The sequence below is a fragment of the Pteronotus mesoamericanus genome, unplaced genomic scaffold, assembly GCF_021234165.1.
Source record: "Pteronotus mesoamericanus isolate MK-2021 breed Mesoamerican mustached bat unplaced genomic scaffold, CSHL_Meso_final contig_94, whole genome shotgun sequence".
Classification (NCBI taxonomy): domain Eukaryota; kingdom Metazoa; phylum Chordata; class Mammalia; order Chiroptera; family Mormoopidae; genus Pteronotus; species Pteronotus mesoamericanus.
This window is the reverse complement of record NW_026555285.1, coordinates 6,018,296-6,045,476: the sequence shown is the minus strand read 5'-3', so window position 1 is coordinate 6,045,476 and position 27,181 is coordinate 6,018,296. Positions and strand designations below refer to the sequence as shown.

At 37.3% G+C, this 27,181-nt stretch overlaps 1 protein-coding gene across 4 annotated transcripts in view; it reads right to left on the bottom strand.

Annotated features, from left to right (window-relative positions):
- TSC22D1 (TSC22 domain family member 1) overlaps positions 1-26,377 on the bottom strand; it is a 185,690-nt gene extending 159,313 nt beyond the window's left edge. For 3 of the 4 annotated variants that reach the window (XR_008530240.1, XM_054586366.1, XM_054586365.1), the window contains exon 1: positions 22,159-25,547. Coding sequence is in view for 3 of the 4 variants with exons in the window: in XM_054586366.1 (XP_054442341.1) it covers positions 22,159-25,022 (2,864 nt within the window). In the remaining variant the exon portion in view is untranslated. Of the gene's footprint in view, positions 1-22,158; positions 25,548-25,636 lie in introns of those variants that run through there. The other variant, XM_054586364.1, reaches the window with a different exon arrangement.
- Positions 26,378-27,181: the final 804 nt, after the last annotated feature.

Below are 27,181 nucleotides of genomic sequence, written 5' to 3'. Positions count from 1 at the left end.
TTTTCTACTAAAAATCAAAATTATAAAACTTCCAAATAATTTACCTTCACCTATAAATATGTTACAAATATTTATAAGCTTGTTTTATTTTTTAACATATTTTGAGAGCTTAATATATGTAAAGTAATATGTTATGCATTTTATATATATTGCCTCATTCAATCCTCACAATAATGCTGAAGAATACCATATTATAATTGCCACAATTTTGCTAATAAGGTATCTAAGACAAAGTAGCAAAGTAACTCACCTAGGAACACACACTTAATTAAGATATAGAGCAGAAAATTCAAAACCAGTTTGTCTCCAGGATTCTGAGTTCTAACTAATTTTATACTTTTCCAAATTATTCTTATTAACAATTAAATATTTTCTTTTTAATTACTTAGTATATTATAAAATGCTAAAATAAACTCATTCTGTTTTAAGTGTAATTATCTCTTTCCTTCAATTTCATTAAACATAGTTCACTTGACAGCTATTTGCTTTGCAATTTCTATCACCCTATGAAAGTCTGATAAGCCAAGGAAACTTAGAGGTAAACTGTAGCAAAACTCAGTATCAGCAACATAAATAATCTACGAACAGAGTTTTTATTGAACCTGAAAAACCTACATCTAAAATATGCTGAAATGGTAAAGAGAAATTCCTCTCACCTTTTAAGTATTACAAAAATGCAAGATACAGAAGGGTTTTTTTCTAATTTCAATTTCTACTTTACATATTACGTATATATTGACTTGCCTAACAAAGGACAGTCTTGTAAATGTATGAGAATTTCATAAAAATCCTGGGAAAAATCCTTAATCCTGGTATTTTACTGACTATTCACAGCTTTCGTAGCTAATTCAACTTTCCACGTATTTTGGGAAAAGATTTTTATAGTCACAATCCTTGTCTTTTAAAGGAAAATACTGCCAAAGAGAAAATGGTGAAAAGGTATAAGGAAAAAGAACATCACCATCAAGTTAAGAATTTAAGAAATATGATTTGATATAAGAGATATGTGAAGTTTAATTAACATTGAATGGGATATTAATAAAGCTTTGTACAAGCTACAACAAATTTTGGATTAAGAACTTGAACTATATTGATTAAGCAAATGAGAAAACTTCATATGCGATTATACCTCCACTAAAAAGTAAAACTTACATATATTGCTTCACAAGTTTAAGTAAGTCACTCCTTTAATTTTATTCAGAAATTAATGATCAGATTATGGTATTTCTAAGTAATAAAAAATCTTTCTAGTCTTTCTTCAAAACCTTAATCAAACCTCTGAAACTGGCAAATGCAGCTAGTATTTTTAAAATTCTGACTTCTGCAGTTTTATGGTGGTCTATCTTCAAACACATTCCCAAAAGAGCCAAAATTCCTTTCTTAATCTACCAGTGTATCTTCAGAAACATCTCCAATAATCATTCTTTTCATCCCTTTGATAAATCCTTTCATCCCAAAAAGACTGCAAATTTTCTCCTCAGAATCTGACAACCCTTACTCTACTTCTTTCTTTTTTCACTTCTCAAGTTAAGTGTAACATAGGAAGTGGATTAATGGGAAACAAAAATGTTCAGTTGGCTCCTTTCTTACCAACATCAAGTCTTAACTCTAAAACATATGAAACACAAAGTTAGTAAAATGTTCTATATTAAGGGTAACCAAAACATAAGAACTCTGATTAGCTGCTCTATCTCTGAATGTTTAGAGTTAACAACTAGGTAGGCCAAAAAGTTCATTTAGTTTTTCCGTATGATGGCTTCAGTAGTGCTTAGTTGTCTTTAACCTCATTCGAACCAATTTTGTTAGGTTGTGACAGCTGTCATAACAGCGTGCATTTAAAAAAAAATTTATCAAAATTGGTGAACTTTTGTGCAGCCATTTTAATACTGAAGATTGAAGATACACAACATTTTGAGCATATTATGCTTTATTATTTCAAGAAAGGTAAAAAACGCAACTGAAATGCAAAAAAAGATTTGTGCAGTGTAATGTAAGGGGCTGGGGCTGATCAATGTGTCAAAGTAGTCTGCGAAGTTTCTTGGTACTACTGACATTTTGGTCAAGTAATTCTTTGCTGCGGGGCCCTCTTATGCATTGGAAGATGTTTAGCAGCATCCCTGGCCTCTATCCACTAAAAGCCAATAGCAGGAGATGGCCAATATACTCAAAATATCCAAATCAATAAAACTTATTGATGAAAATGAAAAATGTGTTATTTTACAGAAAAAAAGTAAATGGGCTTTTTGGCCAACCCAGTAGTTTTTCTATCCTGTTTAAGAATTTCCCCCAGGAATATACTAACCCATATGAAGTCTTTCCCTAAGATCTGCAAACCATCTACAATGATAGGGCCAATTAAATGAGGCTGCAAATATGTCAGTGCTGTACTTCTCCAAATATGTTTCTAACCTTCTGGCAGATGGTTCATTTGGTATATACTCTCACATGACAACAATTACACTTTTATTTCTAATACAAATCAAACACTTATGAAAAATAGGATTATACAGCAGAAAAGGAACTGTTAGAATAAATGTAGAGATGGACTCAAGTCAAAGACTACCGTCACTTAAGTACAAGACCCAGCATATTTCTCATATATAAAATGAAGCAGGTTAACATTTCCCAAAGTGTGTTCCAAGGAACAGCAGTTCTACCGAACATTAACAGGTATTATAAGATAAAAAGAGTTGCAGTTAATAAATTAACCTGTCTCTCTTCTGTGGAGTCTCGCAGTCTTTAGTAAACTAAAATGCAATGGTAACCTCCAAGATGAATGTAATAAAATGCATTACAAAATCCCTAGGCTCTAGAACTATTTTTATTCACTTGAAGAACTAGTACTCCAAAATCACTAGTTTTGAAACTTTTATACTATATTTCAAAATCTAGCTCAATGAATCTTTGAAACTTAGAAGTAGGTACTGATTCATTATCTTATTAAAAACAAACTGATTAATTCCTTTCCCTCCAAGGAGATAGTCTTCAGTCCCACATGGGACTGAGTATGAAACAGATAGTCCTTAGGGCATTATCCCACCTAAAATAATCTTTACACACAAATTTAAAACTCACTTGATTAGGGAAATGGGTCTGTTTTGGAGTATCAACATACTGCTACATGACATTCCTGTAATGTATTCCTGCCCCCATTAAAAAACACAGGAAGGTGTGTATCACAACTTTTGTTTCTGTAAATTTAAGAATTTTGAAGTACTTCTCAAATAATCAAATAAAGTATAGTCCTAGCAGCCCAGGAGAGTCAGCAAAAAAATTCTTGATACCTCCAATATATGTAATAAATTCACTCTCTCTCTTTCATCTACGTAGTAGGTATACCCTACTCCTAAGAGAATTGAGCAAGTAGTCTTTCTTTTCCTGAAAGGATTAATTCTCTAATGGAGCCACAGGTAAGAAAGGCTGTACCAAAAATATCACAGAGACACAGAATCACTGGTTTAGAAGGCTGAAGTACATAGAATGTCTCTGAGTGTGTAGGCAAGCTTTTAATTTTAATTTACAGTGCTTGAAAAAAATACAAAAAAAAAAGTGATGAATTACATACAAAAAAAATTTACAGTGCTTAAGGAAAAATCAGTCTCATTTGTCACAGTAATAAGAGCAGCTACCCTTTACAAAACTAAGAACTGAACTAAGTGCATTACATATTTTATCTCTTTTAATCCTGCCAACAACCGTGCCAAAAATAGCTATTACTCCCACTTAACAGGTAACGAAATTGGGCTTACATTTACATTTACCAAGGTCATACAATGAAGTGGTAGTGTAAGCAAGATTAGATACCAGATCAATGCCAAGCCTAATGCTTATTAAATTTAACCTCATTATGCTATATGCTCATTAATCTATAGCCTAGATTAAGGAATTTATTTGCATAAAAAAGCTGTCATGCATACCATACACAGAACAACAACTAAGTGTAATACAACTTAAATTGAGTAATTTGAATATATCAACATCATATGAGCTTATTCAGGGTGCCAGACAAAACTCCTAAAGATCAAAATCATGACTTTCTGTATCCTTAGTATTTTTTCTCAATGCTAACATACATAACAAGCATTCAATAAATATTTCTTAAATAAATAAATCATCACAATACCAGTAAAGAATATAAAAAATCATCTTAACTAACAGACAATTGCTTAAATTAGCTTAGGTAATTTTTCTAAAATAATTTATATAGCTAGATTTACGGATGCAAACAACAAAATTGTTAAATAAATTATCAATTACCACCGGATCCTCTTCCATCTCCTTTGAATGTTCTTCTGCTACCTTTCTATTTCTGTTTCTCTTCCCCACTCACGTGTTAAGCCTCTAACTCAAACCACTGGTGTTAATGACCAGGTCTAACCTCACTTTTAAAACATTCTCTTTGATGTGACTACCTACAGGGACTGAGATGAATGGCAAATTTAGGCTATCAAAAAATGTATCGTTAAGTAAAATGTCTAAAAATGCAATCAACTTAGATAAGTTGTAAAAATTACTGGCTTTCAGCAACTTTTGGTTGCTGAAAAGTGAAATATGAAATATGTGAATAAGATTATTGCTACATTACTATTAAGTAAAACTATTATGTCCTTTATGATAGATCTTTACTGTTACTATAATTCAAAAAAATTCCAAATGCTTCTATAGTTTCGATGTATATAAATCAGGAAAAATAATAAAAATGAAGGAAAGCAGCTTTACTGTAAAAATTTTCAATTAAAATAATACCTAATGCAATTTCCTAGGTGCAAAAAATTAACTTTCTCTTCTATAATAATGAGCAAAACGACAAGGCAAATCCTGATTTTCAAGTTTATGTTAAAGTATCCATATAAATAGCATTTTCTTTTTCCCATAAGCATACAATGCAAATATAAGCTATAACCATTCCAAATTAAAGATATGAGTCATAAAATACGCTATTATGATTCAACTGATTAAAGTTTTCTACTTTAAAAGTATTATAATCTGATCACATTAAGCATTAAAAAGTAACCTAAATATCAACAGCTTATAGTAAAAACTCACTGAGACCAATGAAAGACTACCAATCTGTTTTCCTGAATTGTTCATAACACTGTGTCTATATTCATTTTTTCTTCAGAAACTCTATTCCACTTTAGCAAATTTTCCAAATTTAAAGTTCATTATTTAGCAAAAATTTGGAAAATTTAATCATTTGGGGTAGAAAATGCTTTCAAAATGTATTAAAATAACTAAATTAAGATTGAAAACACCATTAGAAACATCAGTCATTGTACAATTCTGCAATGAGGAACCAGTGATAACTATAGAGCCAAATGACTCCATATAGATAGGTATACTAAAGACCGCTTTTTTATAGTTGTCAGATGTCTCATCTTGCTCCTTATCAGTGGGCCAGGGCAATCACCAGAATGGTTGAGTGTAAGCTTTGGAACCAAATTATCTAACAGAATGCTAGTTCCATCACTGTGCAGTTACCTGACCAAGTTACTTAACTTAACAATATTTTACTGATTGTAATGTATCAGGCAATAATATAGTAAAAGAAATTTTATAATCATCTCTGTCACAAAATCTTCAGCACCCTTACGAATTTATCATCAATCTTACATAAATTTACAAAAGAAAAATTAAAGAGGTTGCTAATTCAAATATTATATATTTTCAATAAGCACTAAACATACTTGTTCCTAAAGAATTGAGATGCAGCATCATGATTTAATATTACGGGGTTCAAAAATAATGGCAGGAAACAAATAAAATACCTAGTTTGAACTTATCTCATCTTCTCATTCTTGATCCATCCTTTCTCCCTGGAATCTCACAATAGGTAAAATTCCCAATAATAGATATAACTGGTTGTACAAACATACAAATCCTGTCGTCATTTAAAACTGGTAAATAATGTTTGGTAGATCCCCACAGAGGAAAAAAACGCAATGACAATCAAGGACAGCTAAGGAATCACCCAAATTCAGCTCTAAGATTTTACAGTAATACGGAGTATCAACCACAGAAAAGATCTGGCTCTAAGACTGCCTCTAAAAGAAAAGTTAAGACAATCTATAGTGATAAAGCCTTTTAAAAGAAGAAGAAAAGGAAAGAGCCAGACAGTTGATTGCTTATTAGCATATGAGTAGTAGCATATAGCCAGAACCAGAGATTTTTCTCAATTCTGCTCAACCAACCACCTTGCACCCAAAGCAAAACTCAAAGAAACAGATCAAGCAAAAAACTGTAACCTAAAAAGCAGCACTTTTTCCAAAATAAATTTGCTAATATCAGTTTCACTGAATACCATCTTTAAAAAGTAATTTTTAAAACCTATGAGCATTTTCCTCTATATGAGAAAACTTTCCATTGTTGAAAATATCACAACAAAACTATCTAAAAGGACACAACTAAGAAAACAAAATTAGCCCTGCCTGGTGTGGCTCTGTATTGCATGCTGGCCTGCAAACCGAGGTTGCCAGTTAAATGCCCAGTCAGGGCACATGCCTGGGTTGCGGGCCAGGTCTTCAGTTGGAAGCATGTGAGAGGGAACCAATGACTGATGTATCTCTCACTCATTGTTTCTCTCCCTCTCTTTCTCCCTCCCTTCCCCTCTCTCTAAAAGTAAATCAATTAAAATTTTTTAAAAAACCAAAAAAATTAATATAATATTAAGTATAAACAAAACTTCCTTATACAAAAAAAGTCGTCTGGATTATCCATTTCTTTAAAAAGGACATCTGAAAAGAGAAATCAGCTTCCCTTGACACAATTATTTGATATACTGTGTTGAGAAAGGTAATTAATAAAAATGTCTAAGAAAATAGTGAGGGAGAATAATCTTTATTATACTAAATTATCTAAGTAATTTCTACAAATTACCTTGAACACAGTAGTAACTAAGATGTCAATTATTTACCAGTAATTTCACTAAAAATAAAATGATTAACAACCACTTAAATCTTAGCATCTATTAAGGACTTTTAATTTTACTGCTGAAAACATTCTCAGCAATTTCTGTCTGTAGAGGTCTAGCTTTTATTTCTAACACATTATTAATTTCTTATATAGAATAATCTCGCTAGTCTAGAAGCTGGAAATATGTGAAGCACTTGTCTTATTTTAGAATTGAAAAAAAGCAATATGGAACACTAAAGGAATTTGTCAATGGTTAAATGATACAGTGAAGTGAGGTACTGTATCACAACAAAACTATCTAAAAAGATTCTCTCTTTATACTTGCCCGGAGCTCAGCAATTTGGAATTTGTTCTCTATGTCTTTGCTTTCTTAAAATAATACACCAAACATAACCTAACTTTCAACTGGTAAACATTCAATACCATATTATGTTTCTTCGGAGTTTTTTAAAAATTTCTAATTCCTACCTTGCTGTCAGGCTATAAAACTGCTACTTTCCCAATGTCACCTTACGTGCCTCAGAATTCCATTTCTTTTCCTTCCCCTCCCTCTTCTGCTATAAGATGATAAAGCCAACAAATCTAAGCCTTAGGAAAAAAAAGTCTAAAAAAGGATCAGAAATGCTATGCAAAAATAGTCACACACAAAAAATTCCATATGGCTTTATTTTGTGTAAACAATTTCAAGCAGTTTTGGAAGCCTTTACATTCCAGAGCTATGTTCAGCCTTCTATGTATAAGTGGAGTGTTACCATGTGTGCTGGACCCTTAACTCCTTAGCTTTCCTAAAGAGGCCAAGGTCACTGGTTCAAACCACCAGCTCAGATTGCAACCACGAACAGAATGTGCCTCCATTTCCACCACTGACAGAAAAGGAATTACTGAGTTCTCATACCCCATTAGGGAAGCAATGAGATATCCCAAGTAAAGTCAGCACTTTCCTGAAACATAGTACTGATCAAGCCACTGCACAATACATAACCTAAAAGAGGCCCTCCATTCCATATCCAATTAAATCCAGGCTTCTCAATCTTGCCTTTAGGCTTTTCAAAGTTAACTTTATCTTCTTTCTCTTTTTTTCTTTTTTTAAGATTTTATTATTTTTAGAGAGGGGAAGGAAGAGAGAGAGGGAGAGGAACATCAATGTGTGGTTGCCTCTCGCACACCCCCTACTGGGGACTTGGCCTGCAACCCAGGCATGTTCCCTGACTAGGAACAGAACCGGCGACCCTTTGGTTCACAGGCCAGCACTCAATCTACTGAGCCACACCAGCCAGGGCTAACTTTATCTTCTATTGTATATTCCTGTATACAGACACTATATCCTATCAACTTAGACTATGTCATATGTTCTTTTCTATAAATACTCCCTGCACCTTGAACCTTTTTGGTGTAAGTTTTCTCTATTAAAATCACTTACTAATCCCCATCACTATCAAACTTTTCTCTAATGTCACCTTCTCAAAAGCATGAGATCTTTACATTCTAACTCTCAATATTGCTTTATTAGTACCTCTCAAAATTTACTATTTCCTACTTTGTCATAATTGTCCCACTTACTAGATTTCTGTCCTAAGTCATTCCCTAAAGTGTTTCAAGCAGCTTGCAAAAATAAATATAAATATTACAAGATAAATTATAATAGGTGAAAAAACCAAAGCAAAAGACCAAAAATAGTAGGAAAGAAATATATGGAATCTACCTGTTATCATTTTCTGTGTATATGTATACATATTATATATGTATATGGACACACATACACTGAAATCTTGACTTCAACTGTCAGCTCCCCTTAAGAATAGAGATATGTCAAGTGGGTACTAGAATTATCACGGGGAATCACTTAGTAAATTATATAAATATCTAACCACTATGCTGTGTAACTGAAACTAATATTGAATGTCAACTGTAATTTTTTTTAAAGTTTCTGAAAGTTCCTTTTTTAATTAAAAAAAGGAGAGACACAGTGCTGTGCAGATTATTAAATAAATTACGTCTTTGTGATCCAAGGGCTATTCAAAATGTCCTTTTTAAAAAATTATATTCCTTTCTCAAAATTAAAAAATGTAAAATAAGTTTTTTTTTTTGAAGGGTGTTTGCTGGTTTCTGTTCTGAATGAGCTGCATTTAACACCAGTCTTTGCAGATGACATTCATCATGATCTCCACTACTCAAATTGATAATCACTGGGCCTGGTTTCAAAGAATAATGCAGAAAAGATATTCAGGTAGAATCTGCAGACATTTCACGATTATTTCTGGCATTACATTTTTCATTGTTCATAAGCTGATGGCCATTAACAAAAGATACCAAGGGTCAGAGGAAATCACCGCAACCCACCTAAAAGAATTATCAGAGTGTTTCATTAACAAGGATCAAATGAATACCTTAGTAGTGGATAAACTGAAAGACACCACCTCAGTATGGTCTTATATTAAACTTGGACATCTTTGGGCCTTTGGGCCTTTTTAAAGTCTCTTGAGCATTTTTAAACAGAAATAAATTCTGGCTTTAAAAAAAATGGCAAACTGAAAAAAGGCACCAATATATAAACAAATAAGGAAGGGAGGTTTGTGGCAGTTTAAATGTCAATAAAACAATCATATTAATGACATTTAGAGTCAATAACAGTATTAATGCTGCTCACATTTTAAATAAATCTATACTATTTCCATTTTGGTAGATGCCTGGGAGTGCTCAGAGGATAGGAAGAAATAACACCTCCTCTGTCCATTATCTGGAAGAGACTGACGACGATTAGCATGAAAAGGAAGCAGGCAAAAGTCTCTATAACAACCACAAATGTAAATAACCTGTCTTAAAATACTAGTTCACATTCATGAATGTACAGAAGGAATCCTAAAATATAAGTTCACATTCACTTGTATTTCTTTTTTCTACTAAATGTATTTGCGGCACATCTGCTTTGGATAAGACACAGATAAACCCTATGAAAATATTAAATTGCCAAAAATCCTACCTTAAGTTATAACCACTTATCCTTCAGACCTTTCGAACTATAGTTATACGTAACAGGTTTTCAGGGATATTAAGTTATATTTCTTTTTAAAAATGAGAAGAGAAACATATTGCTTTTATAAAGCAGCTAGGAAAGTGAATATAGTATTTTTATAAGTTGAGAAATTTGCTAACCAAAGGGTTCCTGTACCAAATCATTTTACAGGGACAATCACTATCACCCTAATTTATGTCCTTCAGTCATTAATAACAGAAAAACATAATTTCCTAACTGGCCCTTCCTGCTTCTAGGTGCACCCCTACTCTAATGCAAACTACAGATTTCTTGTATAGTAATCTTCCTTAAACACCATTTAGTCAACAAGACTTAAGGGCCAAATCATTCCCCAATTCAGTCTTTAGTCACTTTCTATCCCTTCCTGAGACAAACTTAGTAAGTCCAACTGTTGCCTTACTGATGCCCAGAATGTTTTTATTTCCTCCCACTTGTATTAGTATTCTACCTAAAACATTCTTCAACGCAAAACTTTCAAAAAGTCAGTTCAAGTAACCCTGCTTTCCTGACCTCCCAATGGTCAATTCTATCCTATCTGTGAACTTTGAATGCAATTTCCAATGCCATTTTGGAGATTAGCATTCTAGTTCCAATCGCTAAGAAACATTTTATAGCATTATGTCAGAGAATTCGCTTAGCCTCTCTAAACGTGTTTCTCCAGCTATCATATAAATCAAGGGTTGAATGAAATCTCAAGATTCCCAGCTCTGACTCTTTAATTTCATATTTCATGTAGTTTAAAACTTACTTTGCACTTAAATAGTCATACTTTCCCCATATATATGTGGTATACACTCCCCTTGAGGATAAGAACCATGTTTGATTAAAGCTTTGCTACACCATTACTAGATATAATGATTTACACCCACTCAATAAGTTATGCCCATTTGACAGATCAGTGAAGAGGAGACGGAGAGAATTTAATACAATAGGTATAGTAATATATGTGGAAAGAACTGAACCTTCTTCAAAATGTCTATGCCATTTTGTGTAATGGTATCAGAATAGCAAAGTATTTGGCAGTAATTATATCCCTGTGTTGGATGTTTGTGGAGTTTCTTCTGCCCCAAGTCTGAATTCACTTATTCAACAAATATTTCAGAAAATACTATGAGCCAAGCACTATGCCATGAATTGGGAATACAGAGGTAAACTAGATAACTAAGGTTCTTGCTCTCATGGAGTTTATATTCTTGAGTACAAGAACAAGATTAGTATCCCTACCCAAACTTCCAAGATTAACACAATAGTATTTGAGGATATAATAAGATAAGAAATATTTGCAGTTCCCAGCATTTAAGCTGACTGAGGAAATAACAGAATACCTTGGTTCTGATCATATGCTAGAGAGGCGACAGACCACAAAAGTTGTTAAGAGCACAAATTCTGGAACTTACACCCCAGCTTAATTAAGTACCAGTTCCCACTAACTAGCTATGTGACTTTGAATAAATTGCTTAATCTCACTATGCTTCAGTTTCCTTACCTGCAAAATGGGAATAAATAATGGTACTTAATAACTAATGGATAAGTAAGCTTGTTCTGAGAATTAAATAAGTTGATATATGTTAAGTGCATATAATAAATACTATTCAGCTATTCCAACCGCTATTACTACTGTTGTCATTACTAAACTGGTGTAGAGTCTGTCCATGAACAAGCTAAAATAAGTACATAATATATATTATATATAATTTTTGTAAGTTACATAAAATCAGTAGAAATAATATTTAATTACTGACCAAATAAATGAACCAAAGACTCCATTTTTTTCCTCTGTGAAAATTGAACGAAAGCATCTTACCAACTTTAAGACTGCTAGAACTCAAGAGGACAAAATCTATTTCAAAGTGCTTTGCTAAAACAACCTCCCAAAATCACACCAAGAATGCAGTTTTATTACTATCGCCCCTAGATATAATATCATAGCCATATAATAGCAAAAATGTAATACTAGATATTATTTCAACTGTACATTTATACCTTCAAAGTATTCCTAACAAGTCAATATGCTCTTTGTTACCATGTGACTATATACAAAGAAAACCTAATAACCAAAGAAATTAGATAACTAGGTGAGCTAAGAGAGAATGAAGCCTCTTAACAACAAGCAGTTTTACAATCAGTCTCTCTACAATTTACTAAAAAAAAAAAAAAAAAAAAAAAAAAATAGAATACTTCGGCATACACAGGGTATCAGGAGTTCCTCAACCCGAGTAGTGAGCTGATACACTAAAATTATCTGGGAGGCCTGGAAAAATGAGATGCTAGTTCATCTGTCTTAACCACATGAAGTTCAGAGTAACCCTTTATTCTATGGCTCCATGGATGAGGAAGAGCAACCATTTACCATGATCTAAAATTAATACTCAATAAAATCAAGCCACAGCAAATCTCTCCAGTCAACACAAAAATGGTTTTAAGCAAGACAACCACTTTTAACACTACGCCCACAAAAAGGATAAGAAGACTTCAGAGACTCTGAGAACTAACCTCTACACTGTACTACAACATCAGATTCTGTATTTTCCCTTCTCTAAAAGCATTCTATTGAGTTGGCCAAAAAGTTCGTTTAGTTTTTTTCTGTACAATGGCTGTAGTAGTGCTCAGTTGTCTTTAACTTCATCTGAAACAATTTTGTTAGATTGTATTGTGACAGCTGTCATATTAGCTATGCATTAAAAAAAATCAAAATTGGTGAATTTTGGCAGCAATTTTAATATTGAAGATGGAAGAAAATATGAAACATTTTCAACACATTATGTTTCATTATCTCAAAAAAGGTAAAAACATGATAAATGCAAAAAAAGATTTGTGCCATGTATGAAGAAAGTATTGTGACTGATGGAATGTGTCAAAAGTGGTTTGCGATGTTTCTTGGTACTACTGACATTTTGACCAAATAATTATTTGCTATAGGGCTGCCTTATGCATTGGAAGGTGTTTAGCAGCACATCACGTCTCTATCCACTAGAAGCCAATAGTGTGAAATAGCTGACATACTCAAAATACCCAAATCAATACAGTTATTGGTAAAAATAAAAAACGTGTCTTTTGTTTTACAGAAAAAACCCAAACGGACTTTTTGGCCAACCTAATACATTTTCTCTTCCCTAAAAACCTCATCTCTCAATGTATTTTTTACTCTCATTTAAGGCCCATAAATAATCAACAAAATGTATTGCTAATTCTGATTACTGACAAAATTTTTCCATGGTGCCTCTCCCTTGACATAGTCTATAACTTACTGGCTTAATAACAAAAGCTACAATAACCCTAAGTAAAATGGATCAGTTAGGAATTTTAAACAATTAATTAACTCAAAGGTTACTAAACTGTTCAAAATTCTTTAATAAAGAAAATTTTTTTAATAGGAACATGTCATTTTACAAGTTAAATGTTTATATTTTCAACAGCTGAAACTGCACCAAAGAACTTCCAAGATAATACTTAAACATTTAAGAATCACTGTATGCTAAAGTAGCTGACCCAGTCAAAAGTAGATAAATAATGATACTCTGCTTTTGATATAAATGGGTTTTTGTTTTATTCAAGCTGGAGAAATTCTATTGGCATAAACACAAGTATTAAATAAATATAAAATAGCCCTAGCTGGTGTGGCTCAGTGGATTGAGCACAGGCCTGTGAACCAAAGGGCTGCTGGTTTGATTCCCAGTCAGGGCACATGCCTGGGTTGCAGGCCAGGTCCCTGATTGGGGAAGTGTAAGAGGCAACCACTTGATGTGTCTTTCACACATCCATGTTTCTTTACCTCTCTTTCTCCCTTCCTTCCCATTTCTCTAAAAATAAATAAATAAAAGCTTAAAAAAATACATACAAAATAAGCATAAAAACAAAATGCTTGCTAAAAGCAGCAACAACACATGGATTTTTTGGATCAAATACAGCAATCAATTAATATAATCAATTAATTCTCAATTATCTCTATTACAGGAGAAAAGAGTGATATCAAATGATCATAAAGAACTCATCTACCTTTCAAATAAATCATAACAGTGTTTTTTAAAAGATATGTTGTCCTTATATCAATATTAAAAATATTTTTCATGTATTTAAGTAGATTTTTACTGAGTACCTACTGTAAGGCACTGAAATATATACTTTAGCTATATAGTAGCAAACCAAACATCCCTCTTATGAAGCTTAAGATCATCAACATAATAATCATGAAAAAAAAACCCCACAAAAATTACAAACTGTAATAAGCATTACAAAAGAACAAGGTACTACTGAAGAGTAACAAAGAACCTAAATTTAGATTAGTTATATCAAAGAAGGCCTCTCAAAAAGTGACAGTTAAACTTTAAGGAGGAATGAAAGGGAGGTGAAAGAGGGAATATTTAGGTACAGGAGCAAAATGTGCCAAAACACAGGGGAAAAAGTAAGAATAGATGACAATTTAAGGAACTAAAAGAAGGCAGTGGGAATACAGAAAGTGAGGGAGAAAATGAAATATAAGGCCAGAAGTAAACAACAGAAATGGACAGCTTTAAGGGGTTTGGGGTGAGTGATCTGAATAGATTTCCATTTAAAGAATATTATTCTGACTACAAGATAAAGGCAAGACTGTTGCAGGATGCTAGCGAGAGGCCACTGCAGATTAAGAAATGTTAAAATGAGAATGACTAAAGGAGAAAATTTGAGAGGTTAGGTAAAGTTTATTTGTTGAGATTGAAAGACCTGTAAGAATGAGAGTAGAGGTATTACAAAGACAGTCAAAGTTAAGAAGTGTGGGGCAGTAATATGCATTCAGGAGGTGACAGCAAACATTGTATTTAAAGCCATAGAACATATGATTTCCTAGGGGAAAGGTAGTAGGAAAAAGACTCAGAAATTCAAAGAAGCCCCAACACTGAGTCTGATAAAGTCAATCTGAAAGAAACTGAAAAGGAGTGGTTAGTAACGTGGGAAGAAACTAAGAAGGCAATCATCACTGAAAGCAAGAGTGTTTCAGAAAAGGAAGTAAAATAAAGGTGAACTTGGCCTAATAACAACAAAAGGTCAAGTAAGATTTCCAGGTCATACTGACTTGTCACACACACACACACACACACACACACACACACAAAAATACAGGAAGATGGGGGACGGAGGGAGACACAGACAATAAGGATGACATTTTAATATATGAAAGCTAGAGAAAACATTATAGAATCTAAAACTCATAAATAGTTCTTTAAAATAATGTAAAGATACCTTACATTTTTTTCCCTCATGTAATGTTTCAATGAGCCATTAAAGCATATTCTTACTATGACATACATAGTCAACCCTAACATGGTGACATAGGGAAAAAACTACCACCAGGGTGCTAATATTGCAGGATCAGAACAGGTCATGCTTTACAGTTTAATATTTTTAAATTAAACTTTCTAAACAAGAAATAAATCTAATTGTTTTTTGTAATTCTGAAGCCAATGTTACAAAGACTAAATTTAAAGTAGAAAATTAATCTTCCTGAAAAGATAATTTTCCTACAACTTCCAAAAGAAAAAAAATTAACGTTAATTAACTTAACATTTGAAAGTCTACTGCATTCCAGGTACACCACTGTGATGACTTCTTTCTAGCCAAGGGTTTACAGGCAAATGTTAGTATGTTCTACACACATCTTTTTTCATGTTTATAGACACTCTAATATTATTTATGGGCATCAGCATTAGTTCTCGTTGTCTTTATAAATAGAATCAGCACTAGATTTTGAATTAGAAAAATGGCTTTTAATCCTAGCTCTGCTTTACTGCTATATATGCAAATTTAGACAACTCACTTTGTCTTTCTAATAAACTAAGTAACCTTCAGTTTATTCACCAGTAAAAGAGAAGAAATTTAATTCACAAGACTGTTGAGATAGTTAAATGGGATAATAAATATCAACTAAATCTAATTCTAACATTTTTAATCACTTCCGTGAATTCAAATACTGGGTTAGATACTATTCCTATTTCTGCTAGATACAAGCTAAGCAATTCTACTCTTAAAATTTATATTATAAATTTTATAGATCAAATCTTGAAGCAATTACTTTATTAAAATTCACAGAGCTCTTACATTTAATAATGCAGTATTCCACAGTTAAGATAGGTGTAAATGATAGCACACACACAGCTACTTTATACTACTTTCCTAAAAATCCCACTAAATGACAAAAAAAATTTTTTTTAAGATATAAAGACACAAGGTCACAAAAGTTAAGGGAACAGGTGCAAAGACAATAGCAACAAAAATCTGGAAGCTGGAAAACAGATGGCTGAGTGACAAATGACTTAGCAAAACACTAGAAAATCAAATCTTTAGCAAATAGTGGAGAAAGCCAAGAATGAACCCAATTTAAACTGTAAAATCCCCAAAAGACTCAGGAATTGGCAGTACCACATAACATCTGATGTGGGATGTGAGGGTGAGAGGATGTTAAAATAAGAAAGATTGTTTAAAAGTCTCCTTCAGCAATAAGCCCCACAGATCCCAAAAGTCCCTCCCCAACCTCAGCAAAAAAAACCTGAAAATACATTCTCTGGAGAATATGAAACACAAGATCCCCAGACTGAGTAAATCAGACATAGCAGTAGGCAGGAGAACATACTGAAAACAGGATGATTAAGTGAAGAAACATTTGTGAGGTTGCTAAGACTCCCCAAAATCTTTTACTGCATTCCCCTCTCCCCTTCCCCCAAAATGTAGGTAGGCCTTCACGTCCATGCAAGAATCAGAAGAGCCTTCTATAGGGAATCTAGCCCCCTAGAAGGAAAGACCTGAAGATACTGACATCAACAGTCCTCCAACCAAACAGCCCAGCCTGGTACCATACAGTGAGGCTGGCAAGACTTATAATCAGCATTTTATTCCCCTACTCTTATACAGAACCACCAAACAAAGCAAATAAAAACTAAAAAATTTAAAAAGGGGAAAAAAAAAGAAAACGGGAGGTAGATCACACAGGGTGGAAAAAAATTTTAATAAAAAACAAAACCCTATCATTTATAGGTTTAGACAGTAAGAGAAGGTACTGTCATTTTTAGAACAGGATACTATTTAAAAGAAGCAAAGACAAAAAGAAAAGCTCTTGGAAATCAAATATATAGTAGATGAAAACTCAAAAGAAGTAGAGCAAAAGAAAAAAAGATTAAGAATAGAAAAGAAAATATGAGAAAATCAGAAGACTGATCAAGAAGGTCCATTATCCTAACAACAGGTGTTTGATAAAGGGGGAAAAAGGGAGAAAATGGAAAGAATCAACAACCTCATTCAAGAAAATAATCCCAGGATTAAAAGGTGCTTCGAAACTGAAAGGTCGTGTCAAGTACTCAGCACTATGGATGAAAAGAGACCCAAACTAGGACACTCTCATTGTAAAATTTCAGAACACTGGAAACAAATATAATCTTAAGGGCTTTCAGAGATTTAAAAAATGAGAAAACTGAGGGAAGGAGGGAGTACACAAGGGGAAAACAAAGGAAAACCAAAATACACACAGGTCACACACAATATATGAGGAATCAGAATGGCTTCAAACTTCTCAAAAGCAATATGGAAACTAAAAAGCAACAGAGCAAAATTGTAAAATAATACACTCAAACAAGTGCCAGGGCAAACTAAAACGATTTTTATAACATCAAGTAAACCAAGAATAAGCAGGACATGGGTCACTAGAAAATGGAGATCTAACCATAGGAGAAAATGAAGGGAATCCCATGATAAAACTTGTGTACCAAGTCTAGAGGGCAATCAGTCCACAATGGAGGTCAGAAGGATAAGAATGAAACTTCCTCAGGAAGACAAAATTGATAACAATACCTGATATTTCTAAACATCTTGAGACATTTGATGAAAAGTTGAATTAGTCATAACTATAGAGAAAATGAGAAGGCAGAGGGTTGGGGAGGGAACTGGATGACAATGAACTCCAGCCAGATCACCCTCTCTATGGTAACGGTCAACAAGTCACACTAAGAATTTATCAGTTCTTTGGTCTTCTACACTTAAGTGCAAGCAGACAACCTATAATCACCAAACACCTGAGAAAAGAATATCACAAGAAGTTAAACCCAAAACACAAAAATGAGACAAAGGCAACTTGAAGGAAACAGATTATACATGAAAACATGAAAAACTGGGGGTGGAGAGGGAATGACTAAATATGCTAAACAGTATATAGAAATATATATATATATACCATATATACTAGTATACTATGTTTACTAGATAGCTGTGGGATGGGAGAAGGGAAGCAAGTGCAGGATGTTGTTACAGGATGGGAAAAGTAATCATATTGTACAAGAATACTGAATAATCAATAATGATCTGATCATAATTATTATGAGGAAGGGGTACCAGCTGAGTAGGTGATGACAACAGTTAAAGCTTCATTTTATAGCCAGGAAGTTAATAAGGCCAAAAAGAAAAACAAGTAGTTTATTTAACACATTCTTATATAGGGCAAATGAATTAGACATAGTTCTAAGGGCTTTCCAAATTCCCTTAATTCTTATAACAAACCTGAGGAAGGTACGATTAATCCCTATTTTTAAAATGAGCAAACTGAGACAGAGAGAGGTTAAATAGCCCAAAATTACATAAAACTAGTAAATGACAAACCTAAACATTCTAATTCCGGAGTCCATGCTCCTAACCAATACAAGTTATTTAAAGAATACAAAGTGTCACAATAATCAGCGAAAAGAGGTGAAAGTAATTGCTTCTGGGAAAGGGAAAATGAAAAAGAAGGGGGCAGGAAGTTTCTGTCTGATAACCACATAAATTATTTGACTCTTGTCCGGGTATACCCTAAATAAAATTAAAACTCATGAAAGTATTTCACAGTTAAATTATTATATCTGATGCTACCATTCTCAGAAGCAGTCAAAATGAATATTACTCCTATTTTATACTGCAGATAACTCTCATTTCTCTTTAATAAATATTTGAGGGCCTACTACAGTTAGAAGATCGATGTCAATTCAGCTCAAGGAATGATGCAATAAAGGGTGCAAAAGCAAATTTTTTTATTCATTTCTTTTCAATTTGTTGAATAAACTATATGATTATATATCTCCAACAGTTGTGTTTAAGAGGCAATATAAATTTTGAATCCTGACAGAAGCAGCACAGAAAGTTCTGTTCATTAATTTTTTCAAAAATATTTAGTTCTTGCCCTTGAGAAACTCATAGTCTTGTGGGGGAAAAAAAAAATGGTTAAACATAAATTGAATAAATTGAATGTGCTCAGTGCCTTAAATAGAGGAACACTGAAAAGTGCTAAGGAAACAACATTCCCTGGGTGAAAAGAATGCTTCAGAGGTAACATCTGAGCTGTCTTAAACGATGACTAGAAGTTTGAACAATTTCACGTAAGAGGCTGTACTAATCACAAAACACAAAAGATTATCTATCAGTGTTAAATTCCTCTATTTTCTCCTGTGTTGAAAAGGTAAATTCATGCTACAGACTAAAATAAGACATTAAGACCTTTTTAATGAGAATGAATTTTTAAAAACAAGATATAATCTTACTGTCTGATCCATGTTTCTTGTCTTTATAGTGTCTCCCAGTGGCCAACTAAAACATCTTCCAAATGTCTAATATACATTTTTTAAATTTTTTCTTAATTTAAAGCGTTGAGCATTATTTCGAAAGATCACTAAAGAGTAACTCTTGCTTTGTCCTACCAACCAAAAAACCACAACCAAAAGTTTGTTAACATGTTTTCTAAGTCATAATATTTAATTATAATGTAGCCCTTTCTTCATGAGAGACTAACAGGTGACCAAACCCAAAATATGCAAGTGACACAGAAACTAACATGAGAACAAAAAGTAAAAGAATTTTTTAAATCATTATCATTTTTTTCTTTTGTAGGTATTCTCAAATCTCCTTCCAAGGGAAAATTTAAATAAAACATTTCTTTTTCCAAACTATAGTGACAAAAGAAATAATCTGCAATTAAAACAAAATAAAGAAAATAATATATTTATCTTTTCTGAATTTTACAGGTATTTTGGGGATGAAATATTTTTATTTTTCAGAATTTAAAGGATAACTGAAACAAAAATTTTCAAGATTTGATCACTTTTATGTTAACAAAGGTTCAAAATACGTAGTAAATTCAAAACAGGAACAGTCAACTCAAGTTACTTAATACCAATATTGAATCATATTTCTCAGTATCTTTTTGTCCCTTTAATTCCAAACCTTTCTACATAATTTGTACCTAATTAATCTTCATCTCAGTCACTACATGAAAAAATTATTTTTGTACTAATACCTTAAACTGAGACTCTATCCCTACAGTTAAAAACCTAGTTGAAGATACCAACATCTGACTTTGGAAAAGCAAGTTGTGGAAAGTTCTATCATGCCCTACCACCAGAAGGAAATAAAGAGCAAGTCATGCCTGGAGACCACACGGTAATTAACCAAAATCATGGCAGGTCTGAATTCAAAATGTATGGTTTTCATTTATATGTTTCACCCTTCTTTCATTTCTCTAAATTAACCACCCATATAACCTGTTTTTATAGGGGCTTCACCCAGATTACATCCTTTAGATTTAGGAAAAATTAATATTTGGAGTAATAACCTTTAAAATTATAGGTGAATATTAGCAATTACAGATGAGTATTAGCATAATATGATAAAATTAAAGATTTAACAATAATTATAATAGGCTATTAATGAAACTACCTCTGACAAAAGGTCTACTTTTTAAAGTACAGTTTTGTACCTGGTACAGAATACATCTAGTTAGGTAACAAGATTTTAATCATATGGCTGTTAGAAAACTAATAAAAATCTTGAAAAACAAGATTTTAAATTCTCTCCATAAACCATGCCTTTTACCTTCTTTTAAGTAACTAAAAAAATCAGGAAAACCTTACTGAAATATTTGGCCTTTTTCTTTTACTAAAGTTGCAATTCTTTGGAAATATGCTTAATTTTTCCAAAGTGAAAACCACAAATATGTATTTAGAATATAAATGTTCCTATTGGTTTTATGAAAGTTCAATCACAAAAATCTCCAACTAACACTAAAATAATTAAATATCTTTCAGGCCTTTCACAGTTCCACAGTTCCATAACTCCTGTATTATTTTTTTCAAGGTTAGTCAGACTGGTAAATTTGTTGTAACACTGTTAATGTCAACTTAGTTTAAAGCAATGCAGAATCATTAGAGATTTCACAGCTTTTCTAGCCAGTCAGCCTCAAAGACAATTTGACTCAGTAAGTGTGATTAGAGCATTATTTCCAATTCAATTAAGAAAACACTAGTTCAATAATATATTTTAGGCTTTATTGGGTTTTTTGATAAGAAAGGAACAAGTGGAATAGATTAGCAAAACAGTCTTATTTTCATGTCTCTATAAATTCAACCCTTCAAGACTTACGTATTTTGCCATGTATAATATGCTCCTGTGTATAATGTGCACCCACAGTTTCATGCACATTACACATGGGATTATACCCATAGTATATAATCATTATACCCACGTATAATGCACATCCTTATTGTTCCCTCAAACATTTGGGCAAAAAAGTGCTCATTATACACAGCAAAAATACTTTCTTTACTCTTTTAAAATGGCTACCACCTTGATCTACTATGCAAAAGTAAAAATGTACAGCTTACTAACATCAAAAATAAATCTGGTATTTTTGACAGTGGATGTCCTCCCCCGCCCTCCAAAAAAACCCCCTTACGATTCCCATTCCTCCTTTACTGTTCAGATAAAATGACCGTTAAATACATACGCAAAAGCTGGTTAATTACAGTCTGAGGACAAACTGTATAACCCAGATTAGGTTATCTTTCCTATAACATATGACTAGGAAAAGCAGGTAACAGTATCTTTCACAGACTAAGATCAAACACAGTAGAACTGAAAAGGACTGTCCAGTCTAGTAAAGAAAAACAAATGTGGGAACCACACCCCTCCCAAGAGATGATTATAAGGATTTTACCCATTCAGAAGAACAGATTTACTATTATATGGGTTCAAAGTCAAGTTTCCGTTTGTAATTTATTTTTTAAAAAAGCACTTTATAAATAAAAACCACTTAGTTCTCCCAACCCCATTCTTAATGCTCAATAACTAGTTTGTCAAATGTTTATATATTACTTACACCATTTACATACATAGCTACTAAATAAGTTCTGAATCTGTTAAATGTCTGGAGAAATACGGCATGATCTTACCTCTCATCCTCGCCATCCACCAGCGGTAGCACCTTCAACGGGAAAAGAGAAGCAGAGGCTGCTAGGCTGCTGCTACTCCCATCTGAAACTGCTGACATTCCCCCACTGTCACCACTGATAGTCTGAGGTAAGCCAACTAAGGAGGGTTCCGCTGGGCGCCTGGCATCTTCAATTTGGCTTCCAATTGCCTGAGCTAATGATTGTGCAGAGAACTGAGAACTTAGTGATATCTGTTGTGCCAAAGGCAAATTTATATTAGCTGCTATGGAGGGAGGTTGACTAACACTTTGAACCACGTTACCATTTTGAATGGCAGGGGTTTGTGCTATATTCTGTGGTGCAACCAAGTTTGTTGGGGCAGAAGACATTCCAGAAGGACCAGCTGAACTAACCTGATTTGTAACAGAAATACTACTAGCAGAGGGTACAGGACTAACTGCAGGCAACTGCTGTGAAACAACTCCTTGAGCTACTGATTCTACTCCTTGTGGCTGGGGAGGCACAGTTAACAAGGTACTTTGGGGTGCAATGACCAGTTGTTGAGGAAGGCTTGAAGCACTAGTTTGAACTCCCTGATGAATAATCGCAGTTTGAGCAGGTGGAACTATTTGTGAAGATGGAGGAGCACCTTGCTGAATAACTGAAGGTGTGACTTGGGAAGAGGGCTGCTGAACTGCAGTGGGTACATTTGCTTGTTGACCAATATTTGCAATTTGACTGCCAGCAGGTACAGCAGATACTGTTGTTTGAGCCTGGCCAACAGGCTGGCCAGATGCCCCTACAGGTTGTGCTTGGACTGCCATGGACTGCACTGGCAGCTGGATACTCTGTGGCTGAGCCATAGGAATCACCGTTGTTCCTGCTCCCATTGCTGCAGAACTAGGCTGACCAGAGGACACTGCTTTTTGAAGACTCGGCTGCTGCTGTACAAACTCTGAAGTAGAAATTTGAGTCACTGGTTTACCATGACCTGGAGTCATCTGTGTGGGAACAGTCGATTGTTGTCCATATTGTAACTGCTGGGGTGGTGCCCCTGGAAGGGGAGCTTGCACAGGAGGAGCCGTCTGAGAATATGGCAGTTGGGGTTGAGCCAAACTAGAAATGGAAGGCGGCTGACCTAAAGCTGAAGTTACACCAACCACATTAACAGGTGATGGCTGGATACCAGTCGCAGCATTGATAGTGGCTTGCAGAGGTACTGGTTGAATACCTTGCTTTTGCTGATAGCTCAGTTCTTGAGACTGTAATTGTACTTGTGAAATCTGTGACTGAGAAACACTCTGTGGTATACTAACTGCTGAAATGCTCTGTGGACCAGTGCTACTGAAATCCATCTGCTGAAGGGGCAAACCTTGAAGAGCTGGTTGTTGCTGCTGCTGTTGCTGCACCACCACAGTAGGGGCTCCCATCTCTCCACTTCCCACACTCTCTGTGTAGTGACTCAGTGTGCTGACACTACTGCTCACTGAACTCCCACTAGTGCTCTCCCTCTCAGAAGTGACTTCTGTTGGGTTTTGTTTTACAGTTTCCACCACTTTATTTATCACCACACTTTCTGTTGCAGGTACAGCACTCTCTTTTTCATAGAACTCAGTGCAAGTCCACCTACCTTTTTTAAAGGGTTCAGAACTAGAATCTAACTTCACAACTCTGAACCTTGAAGTGTTAATTGTTGGCTGTTGTTGCTGACTTGAAACTGATCCCACAGCCATCCCTGCAGCTGCATTAGGTACGCTGTTAACAGCAGAAGAAACAGTACCATTGCCCATGCCACTCAAGATATTCACATTAACACTGCTGCTAACTCCAGGCCCACCACTCACACTAGCAGCACTAGGTATATTGCCTGCATTTATATTAGCATTACCCAGCATGTTGCTTGTCACATTAGGATTAAAACTGCCCACAGCAGTAATGTTAACATTATTCACTGTATTAGTGCCAGTAACAGAATTTATACCTATACTGCTGGTAGTACTGGGAGCACGAATATTAGTCATTACAGATGCAGGTGAGCCACCCGATGATGCAGCAGAAGTTGGAGCAGCTGGTATAACACTGTCAGAGCTTCCAGTTGTAGAGAGTTTTCTGGAGACTGGGCTTGAGGGTGGCCCTCCAGGAATGGATGTACTGGCCACACCAGCATGGGATGGGTGGTGGTGCCCATGGTGGAGGTGGTGCCCATGATGAATGTGATGGTGGTGATGGAGGTGGTGTGGATGAGCATTCCCATTAATCACAACATTCTGTTGTGGAAGGTGAGGCAAATGAGGCTGGGGAAGGTGAGGCTGGTTGGGAGAGACTGCCCCAGGTGTCTCAGCTTCCTGGAAGTTATTAAGCGTCTCTTCTGAGGAGCTGCGTTCAGGTTCCCCTAAGTCGGTAGCCCTGGAAAGTGATACGTCAAGGATCTCGGAAGACGACAGATCTTCCGTGTGAGATTCATCCAAATCATCATAGCTCTCAGTGTCTTCTGCTATACTGTTATTAGAGCTGATGCTGGCAGAGATCTGGGCTGGAGTAACGCTAGTTATCTGAAAGCCACTTTTCTTTTTCATTTGAGTTCCGCCTGGTGCAAGAGGCTGTGTCTGCAGCTGAGCCTGAGAAAGGAGATTCAGGCTTTGTGGAGGCGGAGGCTGTGGTCCCGACGTACAAGATGCTGCAGGAGGTGGAGGCTGGAGGAGCGACGGAGGCGGAAGATCCTCGGAAGATGTGGCATTACTACCAACGCCGGTACCTGCTGCATTGAGAGCAGAGGCGCTGCCACTGCCGCTGCCCCTTCTAGGGAACATTGCCGGGTGCGCCATCTTCCTACCACTAATGTCTGCAGCGGCCGCGGCGGCGGCGGACTCAGGCGGCTGGTGCATTGTGTTGGGTACGGGGAGCGGAGGAGGCTAGTGCCAATTTCCTTCTGCACGGTAATCTTTGTATTCAAGACGCCGGGAGGAAAACGGGACCCGACGCTCCGCCCGGCGCGATCCTCCTTCTCCTCCTCAGCTGAAGGCGCCGGCTGCTCCTGCCTTCGAAGGAGAGCTTCGGGAAGGGAGGATGAACGATGGTGAACAGGGCGGCCGGGGACCCGAAGGGGGGGACCCCTTCAGTCCTTCACCATTCACTTTCCCCTCTAGCCTCACACCCCCTCCCCCGCTTTATATTCCGCTTCACGTGGGGTGCGGGGCGGTGGGGAGGGGAAGAAAAGCGGAGCGGGGAAACCAGAGGAGGGGATGGGAAAACCGAGAAATGCCCACCTTCTCCGGACTACTCAGAGGCCACCTCAAACCCTCCTCCCGCCGCCCCGGTGGCGGCCGCTGCAGAACCCTCCCGGTCGCTCTGCACGAAGGCAGCGCAGAGCGAGTATCGCCTTCCCCTAGCCACCCCCGGCGCCGCGGCCGCGGCCAGCGAGCCCCGAGCTCAGTGTCGCTCAAACCTCCCCTCTCAGCCCCGCTGTCCCCGCTCAGCCCTCCCCCCACGCCCCGCGGACCCTTTCAAACCCCCAGGGCTCGCGGTGGCTGCTCCGGGAGGAAACGCTGGCCAAGGCTGGGGCCGGGGCGACGAGGCTCCGAGCGGGGCGGCGGTGGGGCGCCCGGTAGGCTGAGCCCAGCAACGAGGCGCGGGCGGGCGCGCAGAGACGCCGGGTCCTCGCGGAATACGGCCGGGGTGCGGCGGCAGTGGCAGCGGGAGCCCTGGGACCGCTCCATCACTGGCAGCCATGGAGCCCGAGCATTTTCCTCCCTCAGGGCAGGCGCCTCGGCTCGGCTCGCGTCCTCGGGGAGTAAGGGGCCAGCGCCCGAGCCTTTCCGAAAGGCGGCGGGACGTGCGCTAGCGCGGAGGGTGCGAGCCGCTCCCGTCCTCTTCCTCCGCAGCCGGATCGTCCTCACCCTGCTGCTCTCGCGGCCCGGGCGGGAGGGGGCCACAAGCGGCAGCTGCTCCTTTCTCGGCGGCGTTGGTGGCCAGGCGGGCTGGTGCAGCGACTGCAGCCGACGCTGTTCAAAGGAACGAGAGGTGGGGTTGGTCGGTGTCGGCCAACGGGGCGGGTGAGTGCCGGGGGAGGGCAGCGGGCAGGGAGGGGGCTGAGATGGTTGTTACTAGTGTTCTTCTCCCGCTTCACCGTATCCTCCGGTCTCTCGCGGCATTGGGAGAGGAGGGACCTGCGCCCGAGCGCAGGAGGAGGAGGAGGGGCGAACGTCGGCGAGAGAAGGCGGTGGCGGCGGCGGGGGAGGGGACCAGCAAAGGGGAAAGAGGAAAGATGGCGTATGCGCATGCGCTCGGACGCCGCAGACATAAAGCCGGGTCCGGCAAAGGAGGAGGCGACGGGTGTTCGGACCTCGGCGAGAGCTGGTGTCCCGACGGAAATTGCCGAAAGCTGGAGGAGGCGCCGAAGCTAGGGGTTGGGGGCGGGGGAGAATTTCGGCCGGGGGAGCGAATCCGGGTCGGCCTCTAAGACTCTGCCTGAGTGGGGGTAGGGCAGGATAAGGGGAACGCGCAGGTTAGGTGTGTCCGCTCTTTTTTTCACACGCGGCCGTCTCGCGCGCGCGCGCGCGCGCGCGCGCGGTAGAAAAAGGAGCGCGGCGAGGAGGTTGTTGGAGCCCTGGGTGTCGGGTGTACGCGCCCTGGGTGGTGTCCCCCCGCCTGCGGAATAGATAATGAGGCTTTTCTCCGCAGCAACAGCATCACGAGTTTCAGTTCCCAGGAGCCCGCCGCCACTGCCACCGCCACATGAGTCAGGCTTTCTTCCTCCGTGCGTGGCGAAGCCTTCCTCTCTTTCGCGCACCTGGGCTTTCCCCGGGCCGCGCCGCCCTCGTCCCCTCGGAGGATGATGCCCTAGCGTCGGAGCTGCGGGGTCCACAGAAGGCTGGTGACTCCTCGCGATAAGTGCTGCCTTTTGTGCAGTGCAGTCGTGGCTGCCATGCGGTCCCCTTGCCCTTCGACTGGCAGGGGGCAGTCAGCCTGGCAGACATTGCAGCTGTTTGCAAGATAACTACCTAAACTCCTCCGGGGTGGGTTCTTAGAGACGGAGTGCTTAACA